This window comes from Typopeltis vanoorti, chromosome 19, assembly GCF_054136105.1.
Source record: "Typopeltis vanoorti isolate ZY-2024b chromosome 19, IOZ_Tvanoo_1.0, whole genome shotgun sequence".
NCBI classification, from domain to species: Eukaryota; Metazoa; Arthropoda; class Arachnida; order Uropygi; family Thelyphonidae; genus Typopeltis; species Typopeltis vanoorti.
This window is the reverse complement of record NC_143567.1, coordinates 94527379-94549312: the sequence shown is the minus strand read 5'-3', so window position 1 is coordinate 94549312 and position 21934 is coordinate 94527379. Positions and strand designations below refer to the sequence as shown.

Here is a 21934-nt window from a genome sequence, read left to right as displayed (position 1 = left end):
CTGACATATTTTGAAACTCATGCCCCTCCCTTTTCTTACTGATTCAAACAGCTGTAGCTCAAACATTCAAACAGCTATAGCCATGATCATTCAGTATCAGAAATATATACATATAACATCTTTTACTTTAAAAATGAATGAATGTGTGTAATTATGAAATTATGAGTTTTAAAAATTCCAGATACTAATATTTCTAAATACATCCCTAGCAGTTCTATTATGTGCATTTTATAATTTAATGACAACCCTCCCTCATAAAAGTCTATAAACCTAAAGCAGATTGATACCACATGTTAGCTTAAGGTTAAATAAAAAAAAGCCCTGTTAAAAAACACTATGCAGGATATTTAATGAGAATAGCTATCTATCTATCATCATTTTATAACAAAATGAAACAAACATAAGTTTCTAGTTTTACCAGAGAGTTAATAATAAACTTTCAGCATAGGTGTTGCCTTGGGTTGCACTACATAAAAGACATGAACTCCACCATATAGTTGCTTTTTATCACTTAATTGATAAGGTTTTCACTGGCATGATAGCTGTTTTAAATTGTTGGTTTTCTGATGAGAACCAACAGTTTGAAATTTAATAAGGACATCAGACATCCATCATAAATTAATGATGAATTTCTAATGCCCTCATTAAATATTATCAATCTTGCCAATATGTCATCATCATCATCAAATTCCTGACATGTACCCTCAAGGGGTGTACAGGATATGATAGTACTACATGAAAAATTTACATCATTACTAACTTCCTATCTACAATTTTCCTCCAAATCAGTCTATTACTTGTTAAGACTCCAATATTATCATTATCAGATCTTATATTTCTATCGTCTAAGGCACATTGTACCGTATCAATCCACCTATATCTTGGTCTTCCTCTGGGTCATTTTCCTGCCAACCTAGCAGAGAACACTTGTTTTGCTAGCACTAAAATATAGCATATTATAGTGCTATACATTTTTTTTTTCCTTTTCTGGCCGCTTCAGGCTTCTGGTAATCAAGGGTGTGGACCAAGCAATGAAAATCATCCACCATCAAATGACTTTCAAAAACATCCATGTCATAGTGGAATGAACCCATAGGTAAGAAAATGGAGTCACTGATAATCAGACAAGCCAAAATGGATAAAGAGTTTCATATAGTTGCTTCAGCATTTTGGAACATTACATCTAAAAAATAATGTCAATTTTTAAACTAAATGTTATGGTATTTTGAATATTTTTAATTTAATCCTTTATCCAAGTGTAAGCAAAAAAAGTTTGGCCTGAAGTATCTTCAGGACTAAGGCAATTCATGGTAAAGGTGGATCAAGCTCTCATCACTCCTTGTCTTAGTATAACTCATAATGCAAAACACATCTCTTTGCAGACATCCCTTTGCAGGTCTTGTCAGTGGGAGCCAGACCCAAAGTAGTGATACTAAGGTGGAAGCAATGGAGAAGTCATATTTACCTATACAAGTTGCCAAAAGGTGTCTCACCTTATTATTAAATTTCTGGATTTAGAGAAAGATGTTGAAAGTTTTAGTCTAACCAAGTGGGGAAAAAAAACTTCCAACGTATTTTGAATATAATTCATATATATACATCAGAATACCAAAATATTAACTCACCATCATATTTTGGAACCTTGTGTAAAGATCTGAACATGGACTTGTACCAATCACTAGCATATTCTTCTTTAATTCCCTGTACAAATCAAGTTATATTAAATGTCACTTTAAGAATTATCATTTCTATTTCACACTCTCCACTAATCCTGATTTTCTCTCTCTTTGTATGTGTGTACTTATCAACTAAAAGCTTAATAAATAAATAGTTATGTATTTATAATATATAACCATAACTATTTTTTCAATTAAAAAATGCTTGAATTCTTGATATTTTCACAATAGCAACTGATGACAACCATCTAATGCTGCAGGAAAAAATAAAATTTCATACAAATATTTTTAACATGATTATCCACCACAACATTTCACATGAAATTCTCTCTCTCTCCTGAATAAGACATTCTAACACAAAATGCCATATAAGAACAAAAAGTATATAATAGAAAACAATATAAAACAATAGAACAAAAAATTCCACAATGAGTCTTGTGACTTCATGGAGGTCCTGATTCATCATAATAATAATTAATTAATTTATTAAGCTGCTGCTATGTTGCTCAATGAAAACAGTATCTTTAAAGAACAAAGCATTATTCACAAAACCCAAGAGGAAACTAATGGAAATACAGGTGACTCTTCAGCAATGGGTTTGAACTCTGAGGGTCCACTTATATGCGAATTTTTTTCAATAAATATAATGGAAATTTTTTTGGAGATTTGCAACCATTTGAAAAAACTCACAGATGAACCACATAGCCTAGAAGTATCGAAAAAGTTAAGTATGTCATTTTCTACTGTAAAATATACATAATTCTATTATAAAAAATTAAAATTTATCAAAACTGATGCACACAAACACTTACAGGACAGTACATGGCACAATTTGAAGTCGAGAGAAATGTAAACAAATGTAAAGATGTAGCATTAAATCATAACTGCATAAAAGTAACTTATTAAGTAATTAGTTAAATTTAATTAATTAGCATAAAAAATAAACATTTTATAACTATTCATTCATTAATGTATAGGCTAGGCTAGCATGAAACAATCGTATCAATTATACTTGGCTACTATAAAGTAATCATATTGCTGCTTCTTCGTTTATCAATGCATGAATCATTATACCTGTCAATAAATATGAATTACTTTTTCACATTCTCATTTCATTTTTGATGCCTAGTGTTAGTGATACATATAACATCTGCAGTGTTTTTTATCATATAAGACAATGTTGATGCAGGTACTGAGAGACAGATGATTCATCTTGTAAACAGATTATTATTATTATTATTACATGACACCTGCAGGGAGTCCAAAGACTCATCAAGGGAGGGCACCTACTCCGTAACCCTCCATCTCCACTCAATCCACCAATTACAACTACTTTCATCGTCTACACCAACACCATCTACTGCCAACCAACACCACTAGTCTTTTCAGACAATCACAAATATCCATGCCCATGGCAGGATTTGAACCTGCAACCTTTTGGTTGGAGAGTAGATATGCTAACCAAATGTATTTTCTTTTCCTTATAATTTTCTTAATAACATTTTCTTTTCTCTAGCTTACTTTATTGTAAGAATACAGTATATAATACATATAACATACAAAATATGTGTTTTAAATAACTGTTTATGTCATTGGTAAGGCTTATGGTGAACAGTAGGCTTATTAGTAATTAAGTTTTTGGGGAGTCAAAAGTTATACATGTATTTGTCGGTGACCCTAACTCCCGCATTGTTCAAGGGGCAACTATAATTCAAACTGTACCAAACTGTATCATACCATGCACTTTCCAAGGCTAAATATAAACTGGTAGCCTATGAGCATGAGCTGAAGACATTGTTAAATATTAGTCTCCCAAATAAAGCAGAAGAATGAATGAAAATAACGAGACCATTACAATTGCATAAGAAGTGTAATAATACACTAGAATACAAAGGATCAGCATAACTGAGGGTAAAAATGGGGTGGAAGCATTAAATAATGCTAGTACTAAAAGTGTGTTGAACAACTTAGAAGAGAGGTGATGCTTCCTTGGCTGAATCAATTATTGTTTATTTAGGTTTTACTATTGGCACTTAAATTTAAATATCAACTGTGGGAAACCACCATCCTGCTTATTCAAGATATGGAAGAGTTTAAAAAAAAAAGTACAATGTTCAGCCTCATGAGGAAGGTTCTTATGATATTTTTTTAGCCAGCCTGATTGGCCGAGTGGTTAGCATATCTGCTCTCCAGCCAAAAGGCTGAAGGTTCGAATCTTGCCATGGGCATGGATGTTTGTGATTGTCTGTGAAATTATTAGTGGTGATGGTCGGTAGTAGATGGCATTGGTGTAGATGATGAAGGCAGTTGCAGTTGGTGGACTGATGCGACGGAGAGTTGTAGAAGGTGCCCTCCCTTGATGAGTCTTTGGACTCCCTGGAGGTGTTATGTAATAATAATAATATTTATTTATTTATTTTAATGTTGATCCCATTCATGAGTGGTTGGTTAATCAACCTAGTATATTAATACTGTGGACAAGTCAGTAGCTGTGAAAAGAGAAGCTTGTTCTTATCTTTATTTGAAGACCTCTGCATTATATTTCTTGGTAAACACAAAATAGACTGTTCCAGAATACAACAGTAGAAGGAATGAAGGGGGTAGGAAAAGAAACTTGTTCTGTAGGCTTGGAGTTGTACTGTGAAGAGATGTTGGATGGCAGTTGTACATGCTTCAATGAATCTGTAGAGTGAGGAATCACTAATGCTATTTCATATGAACATTTACCATGGAAATATTTATAGAAGATGCATATTACAGAAACCAAATGCCTGTGTCAAAGTGGGTGGAGTGAGTTAGTAAGAGATGGATAGATCATTAATCAATTGTCCTCTAATTGTTGTCTATTGACCTAATTGTTCTTTTCTGTATTGAGTCAAGTATTTTTAAGAAGTTCTTGGGAGGCACTGCACCAAATGTGAGAATGATATTCACTAGTTGAATGAAAAAGCAATTTTTTTTTTTTTGGTATGCTATAGGATTACCTATAACACTACAGCGGTAATGTGCTATAGGGTTGCCAACTTTTTTTGGGTAGGATTGTCAAAAAGGAAGGTTCAAAAAGAGAATAAAATCCTTCCACTGTTCTGGATACACAGACCAGCCTAATACTCCATCGTAGAACAATTATACAGTGGAAGGATTTTATTCTCTTTTTGAGCCTTCCTTCCTGGGCTTGTTGAACATGTATGTCAAGTATGCTATTAATTTTCTGAAACGTTTCTTATTATTACAGTAACCTCCATGGAGAATGTAAACTCATCATGCTCTCCCCCCCATCACCACCACCACTCAGCCAGCAATGTGTCTATCATTTTGAACCTTGAAATCGTTTACATTTCTTGCATTCACAATGCACTCTGGCAGTGCATTCCACTCATCAACAACTTGCCATGTAAAAAATTTACTCCTTATACTCTTCTTCACCACATTTTGATACAACTTCCAGAGATGACCTCTTGTTCTTCCCATCTTACCATGCACTCTTTTTATAATTCTTTCTGTATTAATCTGGTATCTATATTAATCTTCAAGTTGGTAAGCTCCCTTAACCAACTTGAAGGTCTCTATTATATCACCTATTTTCCTCTTATACATCAAACTCTGTAATCTCCATTACCTCAACTGTTCTGCATTAACCAACATCCCAGAGTCCCAATATCACTTTGGTCATTCATCTTTGGATCCTCTCTAACATTTCCAAATCATAATGAAAATTAGTGATCAAATTCAAGTGAAATAGTCCATGTGTAGTCTGACCACTGTCATATACAGAGGCACTACCACCTCCTTATCCTTACATTTCTTGAGAACAAGACAGTATCAAGGGAAAGATTGGCTTTAGCAAAAAAAACTTGCTGTGTTACTTATGCACCATCACTATATGCCAACAGTCATATGCAAGTTGTATTAATAGTTAACACATAATAATTAGATATGTGATGAACTTACCAAAACTATGTGATCAAGTCATTATTAATACCATGAGTAAACTAGCCTTTCTTCATATTTTTCAATATATCAAGTATAGAATAATAGTCCACAACAGTCACTACAAATACTATATTTTCAGTTATGTTTAACTCTAAAACCACTAAGCTAATTTTTTCCCTTTTTCTTCTTTTTTTTATATACATTTATAACAATTCATTTCATTTTATCAAACATGCTTCTAACCTGGTTGTTTGATGAGTATTGGCAGAGGGAAGATTCCCATGAAGTGGAAAGAAAGCAAATAATGATGTCGCTATACAAAAGTGGTACTAGGATATATTGATTCCAGTTATCAATATTTTATGTACAGAGTAGCCCACAAATCATGAAGGGATTTAAACATTTAATAACATTTTTATTTATTAATTTTTTTTTTTGTTATAATGAAATATAGAACCTGGAGATTTTTTATAAGTGATGAGTTATTCACATTTTAAGCCCCTTCATGACTTATGGACCATACCCTAACTATATATGCAGTTAGGGTGTTGGAGAGAATTCAGATAAAAATAATACAGGAATGGACTGGCAGCCATAAGATTCACTCCAAAAATCAACATGAGTAGAGTAGAGTACATTCTAAAACATCTTATCATATAATGTGGGGGATCTTTATATGGGCTTTTTTCAATTGAAGGTGAGTTAGCCAATCTCATATAGAGGTAGCAGGGTTTTTTCCTTGAAAAACCAAAAATACTTGGGTTTTTCATCCCACATACAGACAAACTGGCCTTCAGAACACAAGCTATTTACAGACAACAACAACAACAACAAACAAAAAAAAACCTGTTGATGGTAGTAGTAGTAGTGGCATAGTAGGAGAATTAAGTAGTAGTGGAGAGGGTGAGATGTATTTAGCGAGGCAGAGTAGAGTGCCCTCCCACGATGTCCTTGGACTCCCTGGAGGTGTCATATAATAACAATAATAATGCAACTAGGCCTTGATTTGCAACCTACTTGTGTTGTACGTGATGAATATACTGGATAAAGGAGAATTTTTATATGTGAATTCCACCAATAAAAGCTTATAAACCTACAATACATTAGTACTGTAAGTGGGCATGGGTTATATAGAGCAACCTTGCTGTAGAGACAAGAATGGAACTTTTCCAAGCTACTTCAAGTTTCCATTAAGGATAGAGATGTCAAACCAGGCAATGAAATTCATGTTGTACCTAAGGACATTCAAAACATCCATGCTCATGGTCAGATTCACACCAATGACTCACTAGTTGGAGAGTGAAAACACTCACTATAATGCTCACTTGGCCAACCAAATGAGCATTATAGTGATATTGCTGGCCTTTCAGCTAATTTTCAACTTATCTGTAAATGATGTTTCTTGCACACTGACAAGATATTCAGCTGTTTGCTGGTGATGCATCACATGAAGTGATGCTGATGTCAAGAAGGAAGATTTAAAGAGACTTTAAGCTTGAAACAAATAGTGAGGTAGCAATTTTAATATTAATAAGTATAATGCATTGCACTTTGAAATACACAGGTGAAGGACTGTATACTGTGTTGGTGGAACTGTGCTTGACGAGGTGAAAAGAATCAGGATCCAAGGATAATTATCGAAAAACCTGAAATTCAAATTCCACATTGTAGGTGTTGTGAACACTACTCAGCACACTAGAAAGAAATGATAAAGAGGTGATTATACCACTGTTAAGGCACTGTTCAGACAAACACATCGATTACCATACACAAATTTGAAAACTTGCTTTCCATTGGGATAAGGAAACTGAAGAGGGTTGGTTCAGAGACAAATACCTAAGGTAATATCAAGACTTCTCTGGAATGCTGGCTATGGGAAGAGTAAGGAAATGTAAATTGTACAGTTTAATAGATAGATGGTAAAGAAAAAAGGAAGCCATAAAGGGGATGAAGAATGGAAAATCGGTAGGCCCTGACAGGATCCCAGTGGAGGCATGAAGGGCATTAGGGGAAGTGGGAATTGACCAGCTGTGGGACCTGTTAATAAAACTTTGTCAACAGGAAAATATACCTGAAGAATGGAAGGAAAGTATTCTTGTCCCCATCCACAAGAGTAAGGGAGATGCCCAAGACTGTAAGAATTACAGAGGAATAAAGTTGATGTCACACATAATGAAGATCCTAGAGAGGGTTCTTAATGGAAGACTGAGGAAGGAGGTGGAGATTGCAAAGGAGCAATTTGGCTTCATACCTGGTCGATTGATGGCAGATGCTATCTTTGGGTTATGACAAATGATGGAAAAGTTTCGAGAGAAGTAACGGAAGCTACACCTGGTTTTTATTGATCTGGAGAAAGCATACGATAGAGTACCAAGGCAAGAAGTCTGGAGGTGTTTGAGGGAGAAGAAGGTACTGGAGAAATATGTCAGGTTGGTGCAGGAGAAGTACAGAAATGTGAAGACAAGAGTTCGAACCTGCCTGGGAGAGACAGAAAATTTTCCAGTGACAGTTAGCTTGCATCAAGGATCAGCATTAAGTCCGTTCCTGTTTAATATTGTGATGGAGGTGGTGACGGAGGAGGTGAGAGAAGACGCACCTTGGACTATGTTGTAAGCAGATGACATCATGCTGTTGCAGAATCAAGAGAAGAAGTGGCAGCTAAACTGGAAAGTTGGAGGAAAGTACTGGAAGAGAGGTATGAGACTGAGCAGAAGTAAGAGAGAGTATATGTGTTGCAATGTGGATGGCAACCAGGAGACAGATCTAGAGCTGGAAGGAGATGTCATCAGGAAGGTCAGTGACTTTAGATACTTAGGTTCAACAATGAAAGAGGATCGTGAGGCTGAGAGGGAAGTGGGATGCAGCATACAAGCAGGATGGAAGACCTGGAGAGAGATGGCTGGAGTGCTATGAGATAAGAGGATGCCGATCAATCTAAAAGGCAAAATCTACAGGATAGTAATGAGACCAGCTATGATGTATGCTATGGATACTGTGGCCCTGAGGAAAAATAATATCAGCAGGATGTAGGTAGCGGAGATGAGAATACTTAGGTGGATGTGCAGTGTGACCAGAAAGGATCGTCAGAGAAATGACTATGTAAGGGAAACAGTGAAAGTTACGAATTTAGGAGAAAGATACTGGAGGCGAGGTTGAGATGGTTTGGTCATGTGATGAGGAGGGAGGAAGAGTATGTGGGAAGAAAGGTCATGAAGTTGGATGTGAAGGGAAGGAGGAAACGCAGATAGCCAAAGAAGAGATGGAGGGAGATGGTGAGGAGGACTTGAGGATGAAGAACTTAAATGTGGCTATAGCCCAAGACAGGAGGCTGAGGAGGAGACTCACCACAAACAGTGACCCTACTTAAGTGGGCTGCAGAAGAAGAAGAAGAATGGATAAATGGTAAAGAGATAATATGACTGAACCATTTACACAGGTGAAGAGATTTTATAGCATTAATATGAGGCCATCTCTAAAAATTATAAAAAGATGTGGTGAAGATGAAAATAAGTAGTTTTTTTACATGAAAAATAATGGTGGTAAGTGGGACACATTGCTCAATATGTTGTGAATGCTAGGAGTGTGAACAAGTTTGAAAATCAGTAAGGATGAGTTGGGTGAATCTTAATTCCACCGAGGTTTGTTCGTTATTATAATTATTATAGTAATTTAATAGCCATATAACATTATGGCTAGAATATGCTATAACAAAAGCCATAGTATTTAACACTAAATACGAGGCTAATCTTCTTGAATGGCAGGCAGTCTTAAGTAGAGTCATATGGGCAAATATCAGAATGGGGAACTGAACAATGAGACTTATTTTTGCCTATGGTCACACAGAAGGCTCTACTAGGGTAGAAGTGGAGGAATTTTTTAACGTTCTAGAGAAAGCCACTGACACAATGAAAAAGGAAAAGTTGGTCCTTGTTTGGGATCTAAATAGCAGAGTAGGAAGTGATTGTCAGACATAAAAAATATTTTGGGAAAATTTGGGGAAAAGAGCAAAGCTAATAATAATAATGGCAAGACATGGACTGGTAATTACTATTACCATGTTCCAACATAAAAATGTGCACAAATTCACATGGAGAGAAGAGGCAGGGAATAAGAAAAGTCTCATTGACTATGTTATTGTTGATAGTGATGTTTTCTCCCTGGTGCAGGACACCAGAGGTACAGAGGATTTGAAATTGGAAGTAATCACTATTTAGTCTTGAGCAGGATAAAATTGAATTTCATATTGAAAAGAATGATATGTAAGAAAGTTTTAAAGTGAATAAAAGTTGATCAGCTCTCAGATGTGAACTGTAGACTAAAATACACAAAGATTATTGGGAAAAAAAATGAAAGAGTTTGAAAACAAGAACCAAACCTATTCAGTGGCAAACCTTGAAGAAAACCCTAATTGATTCATCCAGAGAGGCATGTGGTGAGGTTGTCTGCAAGGATAGAAAAATCAGAACTCCATGGTGGACACAGGAAGTTAAAGAGGCAGTGAAAGAAAAGAAGAAAGCATATCAAAAGTTCCTGGCAAATAAGTCAGCTTGTGCTCTTAGAGAATATAGAGACAAATGTAAGAAAGCTAAACACTGTGTAAAACTAGTTAAACAAAAGTCATGGGAGGACTTTGGCAAGAACATAGAAAATAAATATCAAGAAGGTCACAAAATATTCTGGAGGTTGTTGAAGAAGCTTAGAAATGGAGGAAAGAGTGCTGTAAAAGGAGTTAGAGATGATAAAGATGATATGAAAATGGGAGTAAAAGATATCCTTGAAGTATGGAGTAATTACTTTGAAAAATTGCTAAATGAAACAAGCAGTGATAGCACACTGGTAAAAAAAGCACTCAACAGGCATACAGTCAGGAATACATATTCATACTTAAAGCCATGAAATTCTTGAAATGTGGAAAGGCAACAGGAGAAGATGATATTCGACCAGAAATGCTGAAGTATGGTGGTATAAAAGTTTTACATTGGCTGCACTGCATAGTAGTTCAGATGGTATGGATAGAGGGATGAATTCCTGATGATTGGAGTAGAGCTCTAATAGTACCCATATATAAAAAGGGAAATAAAACTGAATGAGAGAATTACAGAGGTATTTCCCTACTGTGTATTCCAGGCAAGATTTATGCCAGTACACTTGAGAAACAGCTCAGAAGAATTGTGGAAGAAAAGCTTCGTGAAGAACAAGCTGGATTCAGGCCAAATAGAGGCTGTCAGGAGCAGATTTTCATGCAGTCACGAATACATATCCATACTTGAAGTAGAAAAAGCCATCAAAGGCTTGAAATGTGGAAAGGCAGCAGGAGTAGATGATATTCGACCAGAAATGCTGAAGTATGGTGGTATAAGAGTCTTAGAGTGGCTGCACTGCATAGTTCAGAAAGCCTGGACAGAGGGACAAATTCCCGATGATTGGAGTAAAGCTCTCATAGTACCCATATATAAAAAGGGAAATAAAACTGAATGTGAGAATTACAGAGGTATTTCCCTACTGAGTGTTCCTGGCAAGATCTATGCAAGTATACTTGAGAAACGGTTGAGAAGAATTGTGGAAGAAAAGCTTGGTGAAGAACAAGCTGGATTCAGGCCAAATAGAGGCTGTCAGGATCAGATCTTCACTTTACGACAAATAGTCGAGAAAGCATGGGAATATAACAAAGATCTGTATTTAAGTTTTGTCGATCTGGAAAAGGCATATGACAAGGTGCCAAGATAGAGAAGCTATTCAATACGCTACAGTTATATGGTGTCAATGGGGCATTATATCAAGTCAGCAGTTAAAACTGAAGGAAGTACAGGAAGATGGTTTAATGTTAAATCTGGTGTGAGACAAGGATGTACATTATCTATATGGATCACATTATGAAGGAAAGTGGTATTAAACATGATATCAGAATTGGAGATGTTAATATTAGCTCTTTGCTTTATGCGGACGTTGTTATACTTCTAACTAAATCCGCTACAAGTTTGCAAGATTCCCTGACTAAATTGAATAACTGTTGTAATCGATATGGTATGAAGGTCAGCAATAAAAAGACAAAGACAATGAAAATAGGTAGAATCGTTGAAAATGTCAACTGTGTTTTGAACAGAGAACCTGTGGAACAAGTAAACCATTTCGTTTACTTAATCACAATTTTTAGTGAAGATGGTAAATTAAATATGGAAATAGATAACAGAATCAACAAAGCTGGTATGGTAGGTAGTCAACTGAATAAATTCATATGGAACAAGAGAGAAATTAGTCGGAACACTAAGTTAGCTGTATACAAAACAGTGCTCACACCAGTTTTAACTTATGGATCTGAGGAAAGAACTTGACTTTGTCAGCATCCAGGAATGTTAGCAGAGTTAATCTCAGGTGGTATGGTCACTTAAACAGGAAGGGCGAGGAAAGAAGCAAAACAAGTGTTCTCTGCCAGGTTGGCAGGAAAATGACCCAGAGGAAGACCAAGATATAGGTGGATTGATACGGTACAAAGTGCCTTAGATGATAGAAATATAAGATCTGATAATGTCTTGACACATAACAGACTGATTTGGAGGAAAATTGTAGATAGGAAGTTAGTAATGATGTAAATTTTTTCATGTAGTACTATCATATCCTGTACACCCTTTGAGGGTACATGTCAGGAATTTGATGATGATGATGATTATAATTATTAATAAAGTGATTAAGTACAATGTTAGACCAGCTGCTAAAGAAATTATTTATTTTGTTCTTCTCCACTCTTGTATCCCTTATTAGTGTCAAATCTAGGCTAGTTTTAAAAAAGATGATCAAAAATATTAGGGGAGAATTTTTTTAAAAAATCTTCCCTTCCAATCTGCTTCGATATTTGACTAGTAACATTTACTATTTCAAATTTCTAATTTGTATTACAATTCAAAAATTTCAGGTCAGTTGTCTAAATGGATAGCATTATCACTCTTGAACCAAAAGGCCATGGATTTGAATCCCAAAGTGACAGAAACATTTGGGGACCTGAAGTGTTTTCAAAAATTTCCATGTTTGGTTTCTAGAGAAACATTTCTGGATTATCTAAGAGTGGTTTACAACTTTTTTAAAATTAGTGGAAATTAGAGGGACCAAATACAGCATTGGGCAGATGAGGGTAATGTTATTTGTAGATTGGATTCACATAAACATCATAGAAAAATACTTGCATATTTTTTATTTAAATGAATATTTACGATATTATTCTGATTTGATTTCTTGTTGGAAAGCTCAAGAAACTTCTACCAGTCCATCCCCACCACCTCTGGATAAGATACTGCCTCATAAGACCCTAATGAGTGCAGCAGTAATTAGGGATTCCCAATTCCTTTTTTCCGGCCTAGTTAGCATATCTGCTCTCCAGCCAAAAGGCTGTGAGTTTGAATCTCGCCATGGGCATGGATGTTTGTGGTTGTCTGTGAAAATACTAGTAGTGGTTGTGGGCAGTAGATGACATTGGTGTAGATGATGATGATGTGGTTTGCTGTAGTTGATGGATTGAGTGGTGGAGACAGAGAGTTGTAGAGTAGGTGCCCTCCCTCAATGAGTCTTTGGACTCCTTGGAGATGTCACGTAGTAATAATAATAATAATTATCATTATTATTAAGACACAAAAATGTGGATTGCCTAGCTTGATATCTGAGATGAGTTTATGGTTTCATATCTGAACTAGTTCAACCAATTCACTTTTTCAATGATATGCCAATCAAATGGAATTTGATTATCAGCTTTCTGCAGCACCAGACATTGTTAGACCAAGAAATCAACCAAAGCAGATAAATTCTATAGTTTCCACATTCACTAGAGATCTTCCAATTATTATTATTATATTTTTTTTTTTTGGAAGATATATTAAACTAATAAGAGTTACACATGGAAAAACTTATTTTTAATGAATAAAGAAATTTTTAACTTGGAGACAAAGCTGATGAAAATAGCACATCTAATATTTTTCAGATCAAAATTCAATTAATATTCAATATTTACTTTGAAGCAAGGAAAGCAATATGAGCCCAGCTAAATTTTATAAGTTCATAGTCTGTTTACAGGAAACATTTTCTTTTCAGCTCTTAAAAGGATGATTAACTTACTGATCTGAGACCAACAGGAATGCCCTTTTCAGTTGGGCCAATACCATCATATTTCTTCAATGATTCAACTTGAGCATTTTTAACTACAAAGTCTGATTCAACTTCTTTAACTGGCAATGCAAAATATTTATCTGTCTGGATAATATCATCTTCTGGAATAACCTTTTGACTTATGAATGTGGTACTTCTAGGAGTGGAATTATCTTAAAAAAATTAACAAAAAATATATATATATATGCAGAGTTACAAAATACCAAAACAAACTTAAACATGCACTTATGATTTTTATGCTTTTTTATAATTAGCATTTTTTTCTAACTACACAATTTAAAAAATTTAAAACTGCATGCAGATTCACTGAAAGTGATTCAAATCAACACCTATTAAAAATTATGATTCCACTGAATTTTCTTTTTTTAACAAAAGTGTAATAAATGTCATATAGCTAACAAAACATAATCTAATAGCACAACACCACAAAAAACAGAAAATATATGTGATATAATTTTATCCATAGTGGTAGAGACAGAGTTGTGGAGTAGGTGCCCTCCCTTGATGAGTATTGGACTCCCTTTGGAGGTGTCAGGAATAATAATAATCACTAAGATCCAAAGAAAATCCTAGAGAATTTTTTAGCTATGTGACCAGTAGAAGGAGAAATGATTGGGGAAGAATGACATTGCGGGATAAAAATGGGAATAGAGTGACTGATGCAGAGTACATGGTGGAGTTGTTCAATGAGCACTTTATTGGAGTATTTCATCCTGGAGAAGAATGTTTTAATGCTAGAGGGATAGGGCAGGTTCAGCATTTAGAGATGCAAGAGGAGAGTATGTTCCAAATACTGAGTACTCTGGATACCAATAAAGCTATGGGACTGGATGGTATTTCACCACGAGTTTTGAGAGAATGTACTAAAGAACTGACAGCTCCTTTGACCTGGCTCTTCAATAAAAGTCTGGCTAGGGGAAAGGTACCCAAGGAATGGAAGGAAGGTAAGATAGTGCCACTGCACAAGGGTGGTAGCAGACTGAAATGTCTAATTATAGGCCAGTTTGTGTGTCATCAGTAGTTGTTAAGGTCTTGGAGAAATTAGTGAGGGACCATATACAGCATTGGGCAGATGAGGGTAATGTTATTTGTGAGAATCAACATGGATTTGTTAGGGGGGGAATTCTTGCTTTAGTAATATGACTGCCTTTTATAATAAAGTGACAAGAGCAGTTGATGAGGGAAGGGCAAATACTACCATTTTTTTAGATTTTGCAAAAGTGTTTGACAGGGTGCCACATGATAAGCTGATATTTAAGTTGCAGCACATGGGTTTAGATGTTGGGTTATCAACTAGATTCAGAATTGGCTGTCTGACAGGTATCAGAGAGTTGTGTGTGGTGGGGCAATATCAAGGAGGCAGAAGATTACAAGTGGTGTTCCACAGGGCTCAGTACTGGGACCTGTATTGTTCAACCTTTATATCAATGATATTGTCAATGGATTTCAAAGGGATATTCAGTTGTTTGCAGATGATGTGAAGCTGGGAAGGGTTATCGGTAATAGTGCAGATGTGGCAGCCCTACAAGAGGATTTGAATGGGGTATCAATTTAATGAAGCAAAATGTAAAGTCTTGAAGTTTGGGAACCATCTATGGGAAGATGCATACTCAATTGGAGAAGCTATACTGGAGGAAGTAGGGAAGACAAGAGATCTGGAGATGATGACTGATAGAAAACTGAAATTCAGGGAACATATTGCAAAAGTGGTGAAGGTACCCCAGAGGATTGCTGCAATACTGAGAAGGATGCTGACCTGCAGAGATAAAAGCATTATAATTCTGTTGTAAAAGACCCTGATCAGACCACACTTAGACTATTGTTCTCAGGTTTTGTCCCTAGGATTTGAATGGGATAAATTAACTGTGGAAAGGGTACAGAGGGTGCTTAAGGGTCAAAGCTGTATAACTGAGAGAAGACCTCCACATAGCCTTTAAAGGAATGCGGAGAACCGACCAGGGATTCTGACCTAATGTCCAATCCTCACCTTCTCGTGGTGCACCCTGTTGGGTATCTACTTGAATACTGAACGAACGAGGATGGGCTGCCAATTTGGGATTTAGCCGACCAAATTGATTCTTATTGGTTACACCAAAATAAAAAATGAGGGTACAACATGACAAAATTTCATGCCGGCTGGGGCATAGCCCGGTTAAACAATGCCCCCGTTGTTTTCGCCAGGAACCAGAGCGAACAGCAAAAAGTCAGCTACTGGAACAAATCCGAAAACAAATCCCAACTCATCATCACCAGAGTTAAAGATAGATACTATCAAAGTAAGAAGCCTGAATGGCAAAGAAATGGAGCTAGTTGAGGACTTAATAAGTACCAGATCGACATAATAGGGGTGACTGAAACAAAAAAAAACCAAAACTGGTGAGATCTTTCTTAGCAATAAATACAAAATGTTATATTCAGGCAATGACAATCAAGGAAAAGAAGGAGTAGCCATAGTATTCAGCACAAAATACGAGGCTAATCTTCTTGAATGGCAGTCAGTCTCAAGTAGAGTAATGTGGGCAAATATGAGAATGGGGAACTGGACAATGAGACTTATTTGTGCCTATGGTCCCACAGAAGGTTCTACTAAGGTAGAAGTGGAGGAATTTTTTGAGGCTTTAGAAAAAACAACTGACACAATGAAAAAGGAAAAGTTGGTCCTTGTTGGGGATCTAAATAGCAGAGTAGGAAATGATTGTGAGACATACAAAAATATTTTGGGAAAATTTGGAGAAAAGAGCAAAGCTAATAATAATGGCAAATATCTGTTGGATTTCTGTTCAGGACATGGACTGGTTATTACTAACACCATGTTCCAACATAAAAATGTGCACAAATTCACATGGAGAGAAGAGGCTAGGAATAAGAAAAGTCTTATTCACTATGTTATTGTTGACAGTGATGTTTTCTCCCTGGTGCAGGACACCAGAGTGTACAGAGGATTTGAAATTGGAAGTAATCACTATTTAGTCTTGAGCAGGATAAAATTGAATTTCATATTGAAAAGAATGATATGTAAGAAAGTTTTAAAGTGAATAAAAGTTGAGCAGCTCTCAGATGTGAACTGTAGACTAAAATACACAAAGATTATTGGGAAAAAAAATTAAAAAAAGTTTGAAAACAAGAACCAAACCTTGGAGATTCAGTGGCAAACCTTGAGGAAAACCCTAATTGATTCATCCAGAGAGGCATGTGGTGAGGTTGTCTGCAAGGATAGAAAAATCAGAACTCCATGGTGGACACAGGAAGTTAAAGAGGTAGTGAAGGAAAAGAAGAAAGCATATCAAAAGTTCCTGTCAAATAAGTCAGCTTGTGCTCTTAGAGAATACAGAGACAAATGCAAGAATGCTAAACACTGTGTAAAACTAGCCAAACAAAAGTCATGGGAGGACTTTGGCAAGAATATAGAAAATAAATATCAAGAAGGTGGCAAAATATTCTGGAGGTTGTTGAAAAAGCTTAGGAATGGAGGAAAGAGTGCTGTAAAAGGAGTTAGAGATGATAAAGGTGACATGAAAACGGGAGAAAAAGATATCCTTGAAGTATGGAGTAATTACTTTGAAAAACTGCTAAATGAAACAAGCAGTGATGACAGCACAGTGGTAAAAAACACTGACCAGGCATGCTGTCAGGAATACATATCCATACTTGAAGTAGAAAAAGCCATCAAAGGCTTGAAATGTGGAAAGGCAGCAGGAGTAGATGATATTCGACCAGAAATGCTGAAGTATGGTGGTATAAGAGTCTTACAGTGGCTGCACTGCATAGTTCAGAAAGCCTGGACAGAGGGACGAATTCCCGATGATTGGAGTAGAGCTCTCATTGTACCCACATATAAAAAGGGAAATAAAACTGAATGTGAGAATTACAGAGGTATTTCCCTACTGAGTGTTCCTGGCAAGATCTATGCAAGTATACTTGAGAAACAGTTGAGAAGAATTTTGGAAGAAAAGCTTGGTGAAGAACAAGCTGGATTCAGGCCAAATAGAGGCTGTCAGGATCAGATCTTCACTTTAAGACAAATAGTCCAGAAAGCATTGGAATATAACAAAGATTTGTATTTAAGTTTTGTAGATTTGGAAAAGGCATATGACATGGTGCTAAGATATTCAATACACTACAATTATATGGTGTCAATGGGGCATTATATCAAGCAATACTTAGTCTTTATTTGAGTTGTAAGTCAGCTGTTAGAATTGAAGGAAGTACAGGAAGATGGTTTAATGTTAAATCTGGTGTGAGACAAGGATGTACATTATCCCCTCTGTTATTCATTATCTATATGGATCACATTATGAAGGAAAGTGGTACTAAACATGATATCAAATTTGGAGATGTTAATGTCAGCTCTTTGCTTTATGCAAACGATGTTATACTTCTAAATAAATCTGCTACAAGTCTGCAAGATTCCCTCACTAAATTGAATAACTATTGTAATAGATATGGTATGAAGGTGAGCATTAAAAAGACAAAGACAATGAAAATAGTTAGAATTGTTGAAAAAGTCAACTGTGTTGTGAACAGGGAACCCCTGTGGAACAAGTAAAACATTACAGCTACTTAGGCATGATTTTTACTGAAGATGGTAAATTAAATATAGAAATAGACAACAGAATCAGCAAAGCTGGTATGCAAGTCAATTGAATAAATTCATAAGGAATAGGAGAGAAATTAGTCGGAACACTAATTTAGCTGTATACAAGACAGTGTTCAAACCAGTTTTAACTTATGGATCTGAGAGCTGGGTCAGAAGTAAAACACTTGACCAAAGACTAGAGACCACAGATATGAGAGTCCTGAGAAAGATTATAGGTGTGAACAAATGGCATCAATGGCAATATCATATTAAAAACGAGGATATTAGGAAAGAACTTGACATTGTCAGCATCCAGGAATGCGTTAGCAGAGCTAATCTCAGGTGGTATGGTCACTTAAACAGAATGGGTGAGGAAAGAATAGCAAAGCAAGTGTTCTCTGCCAGGTTGGCAGCAAAACGACCCAGAGGAAGACCAAGATATAGGTGGATTGATACGGTACAAAGTGCCTTAGATGATAGAAATATAAGATCTGATAATATTGGAGTCTTGACAAGTAAGAGACTGATTTGGAGGAAAATTGTAGATAGGAAGTTAGTAATGATGTAATTTTTTTCATGTAGTACTATCATATCCTGTGCACCCCTTGAGGGTACATGGCAGGCATTTGATGATGATGATGATGAGGGTACAGAGGTGGATAACAAAGATGGTTTCAGGACTGTACAATGTCACTCTTTAGAGACACTTGTGGCATTATGATTAGGAATTATAGACACGTTAAAAGAAGAATATTTTAATATTTGTCATATTTCAATCTGAAACTAACAGACTATCTTCAGTGGCTACATAGGAACAGTTTTTAACAAGGCAGAATACCAACAATTGATCATTCAGAAGTAGAACGAGCCACGTGATGTTACATTGCTAAGCATTAAAGAGAGGAAAAATTTCATCAGAGTGATGATTAAATTATAAGTATTAATTCACAATTTCATAGAGAGAGAGACAAGGGATAGAGACAAGCCACAACATCCTCTGGTCCAAGACTCGCCTTCTACACAGATGTCGCTATAAATTTGAATGCCTATTCAAAGAGAGTGCTGAGGCATTACTTCAACGCCCTAACTTGAATCGAAATGACTGTATATCCTTATCAAAAATATGGGAAAGTTTAATCAGGATAACACATTCATTTTTGTTTTTAAATTGAGACTTTTAATTCCTACATTATACTAATGTTATTTATAAATTAAGATTATTATATGAAATTGTGAATTAATACTTACAATTTAATCAACACTCTGATGAAATTTTTCCTCTCTTTAATGCTTAGCAATGTAACATCATCACGTGGCTTGTTCTACTTTTGAATGATCAATTGTTGGTATTCCACCTTGTTAAAAACTGTTCCTATGTGGCCATGAAGATAGTCTGTTCTGTTAGTTTCAGGCTGAAATATTTGCAAATATTACAATATTCTTGTGTTAGCATGTCTATAATTCCTGTGCAATGTCAGTTATGAGAATCGACTGAGGGAATGTGGACTGCAGAGTTTGGTGGACAGAAGAAGGAGAGGTGATACGATCGAGACTTTTAAACTGTTGAGAGGGTGAGGAGTGGTTTCTTTGCATGGAGGGTGGTAGAACCGTGGAATGCACTGCCTGAGAGAGTGGCTAGAGCAGGAATGATCAATGAGTTCAAGGAGTGGTATGATAAACTTTGTCTTTCCTAAGAACGATCTCCCATTATGAGTCTTTTGACTCCATGGAGGCCTGGATGATAATAATGATAATAATAATAATAATATAACTAAATTGATTTGCTCTGTGAAACTTAGAAAGAAGGTTTTTTAAAATAATTGATAATATATATAAGAAATAGGAAATAATATTGATTTAGAATATAGGAAATAATCTAAAAGGAAATATGATAATGATAATGCAAAATTAGGTTAAAGTAATAGTTAATCAAGACAATATGGAGAGCTTACTGGATGACTTAAATGGGATATCAGTATGAGCAAAAATAATGGGAATCAGTTTAATGTGGAGAAATGGAAAGTTATGCATTTTCGGATAAATAGATTACAAGCTGTGTACTACACTGATGGAACTGTACGCTAGGAAATAGATGAAGCTAGGGATTTAAGGGTAGTGGTAGACAGAGTTGAAATTTAGAGGGCATATTCCTATGGCAGTTCATAAGATTACTTGGCTATTGAAGAACACACTAACAATTAGAGAAAAGGAAGTCATTATTCCTTTTTATAAGGCCTTGATACATCTACATCTGGATTACTTTGATCAGGTCTGGTCTCGTGGGTTTCTTGTAGATGAGAAAGTGGTGAAGAGGATTCAGAGACAAACAACCAAGATTTTGAGTAGTCTATGGAATGTTCCCTATGAGGATAGATTGAGGTGCGGTTAGGTGTATGAGGACTAGATTGGTGTGGTTAGGTGTGCGAGGACTAGATTTTTTGCTTGGAGAGTGATGAATGAATGGAATAGGTTGCCAGTGTCAGTGCTAGTGCTTTGTCTGTTAATGGGTTCAAGGAGAGGTATGATAGATTGTATGGATAGTTTGGATCTCCCATGATGAGTCTTCAGACTGCATGGAAGTGCCCATACAATAATAATATAGAATTTGCATAGCTTTTGGCATGAGTTGTCTTGCTAATTGATTCTTTATTAGTGCATTAAGAATTCCACTGAACCAAAGATGTCATTTTTTTTCCTTATATAATCTGATATTTAATGAAGAATAAAATAAACTGAATGTCACATTGAAGACTTAAGGCTTTCTCTTAACTGTACATAAAATGAATTTTCAAAAGTTGCAGTTGGCATAGAAGTCAAAGAAATAATAGAAAGGGCAGTAGTCAGCTATTTAAGATTTAATATTATTTAATAATAACAAATGAAAACCATCTGGGATAGAACTAAAAGATGACCACTAGTAAATTATTAAATGTACTGGGGCTGCACATCGTACAGAAAATACAAACACTGCTATACAGAGAAATAATTCTCGTGAAATCTGAAAAGAAATTATAGACAAGCATATTTCCAATTCTAACAACATTCTTGGCATTTTTCTTTAAAAAGGTGGACCTGATCAATCCAAAATACAGAACTAGCAAAAATAGAACTTAATACCTACATAGAAAATTAATAAAATAAATTTATTTCCTACTTCTTTCTGCAGTAATCTGTTCATCAGAACCACAATCACTAGTTCTGTCAATCACAGCATTTGGAAAAGTGTTTTGATCTTCACTTCTGCAGTAACCAGGAGCATGGCAGGAATCTAGAACAATATCTTCAGATAAGCTTCTTGCCTCATGTTCCTATATATCAAGAAATATTATACTGATTATATCAGTTATCAGGAATAACAATTTATTATTGTCATCATTATCAGATCCTCATGAAGAGAGAGAGAGAGACTCTTCACAAGATCCTTACCATCAAACAATACTCACACTGTGCTTTATACTCATGCACTGTTTTTGCATTCACACTCTCAAAGTAATGCATCCCACTCACCAACCACTCTCAAAGAAAAAAACCTGTTCCTCACTCCTTGGCTTATGCCTTCCTCACAAAACTCCAGGATGGCCTTTTGATTTACCTTTGT

At 35.7% G+C, this 21934-nt stretch overlaps 1 protein-coding gene across 1 annotated transcript in view; it reads right to left on the bottom strand.

Moving 5' to 3' along the window:
* LOC150096365 (uncharacterized) overlaps positions 1-21934 on the bottom strand; it is a 259771-nt gene that overhangs the window by 213012 nt on the left and 24825 nt on the right. Inside the window, exons 3-5 of the mRNA XM_090409041.1 lie at positions 21491-21644; positions 13710-13912; positions 1626-1701 (exon numbers count right to left, since the gene is read on the bottom strand). Coding sequence (XP_090265167.1) covers positions 1626-1701; positions 13710-13912; positions 21491-21644 — 433 coding nt within the window. The remainder of the gene's footprint in view (positions 1-1625; positions 1702-13709; positions 13913-21490; positions 21645-21934) is intronic.